We start from the raw sequence: 5,420 nt of genomic DNA on the forward strand, positions 1-5,420 counted from the left end.
TGAGCACAGGTATTTTGATTTCTTTTACTTTTTTGAAAGCAAATTTTTTTGTCATTATATGTAAGAAAAGGTCGTTATTTATATATTATTTATTTAGATTCCCTCAAAAAATCACGGAGTGATAGCCGAAACGTCAGAGTATTAATAAACGATCTTTCCAGCTATTTCGTTTTTATTCTTTTAATTGAATGAAGACCGTAAGACCTACATAAATTCTTACTCATATTATAATTAAGTTCCGACTATATCTTTTTCCCCCCAGAAGTAGATATGAAGTAAACTGTAAAGTCTTGCAAGATGTGATGAAAAATGCGAACCTTTCCCCACTTGTTAATCACCCATGAATATATTATTCATATATGTCATGTAGAAACTACGTTCAATCACACCCGTAGCTGCCAACGGCATTCAGATTGGGTAAAAAGTCAATAATTCTTCATATATGCTTTCTATCAACAAGTTTTTATTACAAATTTCATTGGGCTCACAAATCACACTTAATTATAAAATATAGTTCTCACTCTTTTCTGCACGCGCACACGTTTGAATTAAACCAGGAATTGTGTAATTCTAGAAATAGAATCAAAACCATCAAATACTACAATCGTGAATTTAATATTATGATAATAATATATATATACACACTGTAACCTGGATTTAATACCGGTTTCGGGCTTACATGGCTTGCAGTCGCCTTCAAACTAAATCCAGACCATCCGAATGAAAGAAGACAGTCCGCTTGATAATTTCTGTTTAATTTGGACGCATGCCGCAACATGATGCAACTAACGCGCTGAGAGCGCGTCCCTCATTCTGTTTGTTACGTTTGACTGAGTACTGCCTTCCTTTCGCCCATGCGGCTCCACTCATCACGAAGCTGCAGGGGCATCAACTTTCGTAAAGAAGTAAATCCGGACTGATTAAATCCAAGTTTCAGTGTGTTTTAATATTGTTTCTGGGTTTTCGGAATAAAAAACGCATGCTTTGCTGGATTTTGTAGAGTAAACATCTATTAACAGCCAAATAAATCATCGATGACACTTTTTTTAATTAGTACACATAAGAAAATGATTCTTCATATTTAATATTTAAAACATTAATGATTAAAACAGTGTCGACAAATCTATAAAAATCAATATTCATCAAAACCTTTTCTACGCAACAAGTTATTTTTCAATACAAAAATATTTAAGCATTAAATTTTACTTTGTTTTACTATTTATATAAGTTTTAGTTCTCAGAATATAACACACTTTAGTACAAAAAATGTAATTAACAAAAGTAGAAAAAATAGTCCGGTGCTTTCAGCAAGCGGAAGCTTTACAGCCCCTTTTCATTTAATCGAAAACGCGACGAATCACATTAGAGTAATATCTGGAAAATCGAATCTCGTTTCTTCAAAAGCATAGTCGAGCGGGATGAGTAGTACGAGATTTTTTCAATTTCACCGTAAAAGAAACAACTTGTAAAACCTACATTGCGTACTTTTTCATATATAAAAAATATCGCACACATATAAACGCGTATATTTATATATTTATATAGTTAGATATTTTCTCTTGTGCGACAGCATAGATCGTCAATAAAATTCGGTTTCCGACGTATTTTCCGAAGACGAAACACTTTTATCATGTAAGAGTATTTTCACTATAATCAGAGTCAACGCAGATTAGAATGTTTTCGATTAGCGATTATGGCCACTTTTTGCTCTACTCTCTTGCAACCAGCTTTTGAGTACAGATTGTGAGGTGGAGGATCGAAAGTTACGTGGCTCAGCACTTCTTCAATCATTTGCGCAGAAGGATCATTGATCAGTCGCTCTCGGAAATAACGTTTAATGCAGCTGATAACGTGTGATTCTTCGAGAGGCAAAAAAGGCACATAATGATCGATTAGACTCGTTTCAATTGCATCACTTCTGTGAAAGCCCCCCTTCTCGTTGAAAGCTCCTATGGTTATCAGACTTTCGAAATCCTGAAGTCCCGTTTCCTCTCGTTTCCTTCCGTTTTCCCAGAGTTCAAGCAAGCGTTTCACAATTTGCTGACTACCGGTGTTTGAAAGAAATATAAAAATTGATTTATTTTTGTTTACGCCGGAGAGTCTGAAGTAAGTCGTGTAATCGAGGATCGGGACGAGTGCATTTAAGACTCCCTCTGGCATTTTGTCGACTTCATCGAAGACAAAAAGCGATCGATCACATTTTTGTATACTGTCGATAATAGTGTTCTGAAGTTCTACCTGTGAGTAAAAAAGTATGCCAAATAGGATCCTTTTGCAGGTTTTGTTATCTTTGATTTACGGGTGTTATTATTTCAGGGTGTCAAGCGGAAATTCGTTTTCAAATTCCCAGCAAATTTAATGATGGGATGTAACATTTTTCCTGGTTTTATTTTGCGATATATATGTCACAATTTAGAAAAAAAATTTTAATGAATATTTTGTTTATAAGGGTTGGTATAATTTTACCTTAGATTATGCTAAAGTCTGAATCTAGAAAAAGTAAGTTGTCAACGTTTAAAAACTTACTATGATTACACAATGGATTTATATACGATCTTACAATTTTAAATTATTGCCAATTATTAGTTTTTGGTGCGAATCAGAGCAAAACCTAAGAAAAAATCTGCACAGTATTTTCAAAACAGAAATTTGCTATGTTTTATCCTACCTTAAGCAAACAAAAAAAGTAATTTGTTCAATTACCAAAATTATATGGTTTTTGCGCAAATAAGATAAATAGATATATGTTAGCCATATACTTCTTGCCGTTAATGTATATTGGAACAAATGGTATAAAAAAAGTTAATTTTACTATTAAATTGTTATTGGTATTTTATTTAATATTTGTTTCATTTTTTTTTATTTTTCTTGAACTTGTGAGAAAAAAATTAATATAAAATATTCTCTCTTAAAATTGATGATTACTTAAAACGAAATATAAACTAAAATTTGAAGAAAAACACTTGGAATTAAAATTTTTCAGCGCAAATACATACTTTGATATTCACAAAAACTTCATTACAAATCATATTACAATTTTGGAGTACTAAGTTTAAAATCTGAACGTTAGAATTTTAATTCTTTATTTTAAAAAATTTTTAATTCAGAAGTAAATTTTTTTATTTATAAATAACAATTGAACAATTTTAATTTGAAACTACCTTAAATAAAATAAATTTAAATTCTAATTAAAAAAATGTTTGGTATAAAACCAAATTAAAACTCGTTAAATATTTAATGTGCCACTTGAAACTGCTTCAAAATTATATAATCTTCAACATTTAGAAATTTATTGATTTATATTTTTAAACAGAAATTTTCCAACTATTTAATTGGTGAAAGTTAAACATTTTTAATTGTGTTGTTTAATGTCATAAAAATTTAAATTGTCCAATTAAATAGAGTTGAGAGCTTCCATTTAAATGGCCGCAAAAAATGAGTTGTGAACCGAAAAAGACATCAAGATTTTTTGTTCTACTGCAGTGGTCACCCTGTAAAAATGTAGGACCATAATATGATCGGAAATTTACTAGGAAGAATAAAAAATTCTTTTTCCCGAATACCATATTTACAAGGAAAAAACCTATCGTCAAAAAAGCAGAAATAAGGTAGAAAAAAAATACAAAAACTTTCTCCGAGTTTGATTTTCATGCTGGCATTAGCAGATAAATTTATTGCATGCGCCACGTTTTGGTTAGTAAATTTTAAATATTGCATAGCTTATGGTTAGCTGTTAATAAATCCACAACGTTCAACTAGATAAAAGCTTTTACCATTGATTTTTATAATTTAATAATAAGAATAATAATAATTTTCGCAGAAAGTAAAAATTTTTAACTATGAACACTGATTATTCGAATTCTTTTGATGAATTCCCGGCATTTTCCCATCTTTTTTAAGGTGCACTAGGTTCCTGGAAAATTTTCGGTTTTCTGGAATTTCCCGGGTCGCTAGATATCCTGATATTATTAGTATTTCAGGTGGTGAATATATACCTTGTATGTTTCGACTAGTCGTTCGTGAGGAAATCGATCTCTTCCATTAAAAAAATGATAGTATTCACTGTCCTCGCCTTTTTTAAAAAGAGCTTTTGCTATCATTTGGACGACGAAATTTTTACCGCTCCCAGGCAATCCATGAAAACTCATAGCCAACGGTTTTACTGGATGGAGACGAGATAAATGACCACTAATTGCATGAAGTACAGTATCATGAGCTATTTTCTGTCCAAATAGTTCCTCTTTAAGCATATCGTCTAAGCCTAAGCAGATATAATGAAACATTTAGTTAAAAAATATTAAAAAGAAATCTAGTTTAAATATTATTTTTTAAGCTCCTTAAGCATGATTTCTCTAAACGGGGCGTCCTCTAATTACGTAGGCTTTTTTGGAGATAGAGGGGCCAGAAAATCTTATGAATCATTAAAATGTCTTAAAACCTTATACATAGGTCCTGTAAAATAATTCCATATCTTCTAAAATTCTAGGAAATGCATTATCCTAAAATATTTCAAACGCTTTGAAATCCCTTTGAATCAATTATGTTAATTAATAATTCCTTAGAATATTTTTAAATCACCTAGAATATTTCAAATTAAAAGCTCTTGAAAAAAAATTTTTTTTTTTCAAGATTTAAAAATACCCGAAGTTTTGCATGTAGTTTTAAAAATACCCGAAGATATTTAAAATCCTTTCAAATTATTGAAATTTCTCAGAAAATTTAAAATTATCCTGAAATACTTCAAAAGAATTCAAGACAATTCAGAAATATATATATTCGGTTCGGTTTTGATTCCTCTAGAATCAAACCGAAGGGCCTATGACAAAGCCACCGAACGCGTCCTCGGGTTGCGGATAGAGGGTCCCTGTACCAAGGGTTTCTGCTGAATATGGTTACAAAAATAAATAGGCAGTCGCGGACAATTGTCCAGGGGTGGTCCCGAAGGAATTAACCCCCAAGCGGAGGTGTGAAAACCGTGCCGAAAGCTGAATGGCACCTGGGTGAGGTGTCTGGAACGGTGACTCTGGGATACCGAGCGACCTCTCAGAGTAAGCAGCCTTATCCTTGCATGCGGGGCTCTACAAGGATGGACGAACCCCTTTTCCTAGCTTCTCGTGGGAACAATAATGACAACACCAAATATAGTTGTAGTAAGTGCGGTTCAAAACAACAGAACGCGCAGGGCTCCCGAAAATGGGTCGGCTAACAATGCCGACCAATCTAGAGCTGGGGGAGCCAATGAAAATGGATTCAATGCGATGGATCGGCAGGATCTCGCCACCAATTGGGTGGACGGAGCAACTTTTCGCAGCAACGTCGCGAAACCATGCTGAACTACTCCGTAAAAGGGGCTATGTAAGCGGAACGCCTACTCTACCACAGCTAGAACAAGCCGGCAACAAAGAAAGAGAGGCGACACA

General features: G+C 33.1%; 2 protein-coding genes across 2 annotated transcripts in view; one reads left to right on the forward strand and one right to left on the reverse strand.

Moving 5' to 3' along the window:
* Positions 1 to 446: 446 nt before the first annotated feature.
* Positions 447 to 5,420, reverse strand: part of LOC117180874 (torsin-1A) — a 12,561-nt gene continuing 7,587 nt past the window's right edge. Inside the window, exons 2-3 of the mRNA XM_033373437.1 lie at positions 3,996 to 4,261; positions 447 to 2,238 (exon numbers count right to left, since the gene is read on the reverse strand). Of these exons, the coding sequence (XP_033229328.1) occupies positions 1,660 to 2,238; positions 3,996 to 4,261 (845 nt within the window). The 3' untranslated portion in view covers positions 447 to 1,659. The remainder of the gene's footprint in view (positions 2,239 to 3,995; positions 4,262 to 5,420) is intronic.
* LOC117180875 (uridine-cytidine kinase) overlaps positions 2,141 to 5,420 on the forward strand; it is a 23,704-nt gene continuing 20,424 nt past the window's right edge. Inside the window, exon 1 of the mRNA XM_033373440.1 lies at positions 2,141 to 2,240. The gene's annotated coding sequence lies outside the window, so the exon portion shown is untranslated. The remainder of the gene's footprint in view (positions 2,241 to 5,420) is intronic.

The sequence above is a fragment of the Belonocnema kinseyi genome, chromosome 9 (assembly GCF_010883055.1).
Source record: "Belonocnema kinseyi isolate 2016_QV_RU_SX_M_011 chromosome 9, B_treatae_v1, whole genome shotgun sequence".
NCBI lineage: Eukaryota > Metazoa > Arthropoda > Insecta > Hymenoptera > Cynipidae > Belonocnema > Belonocnema kinseyi.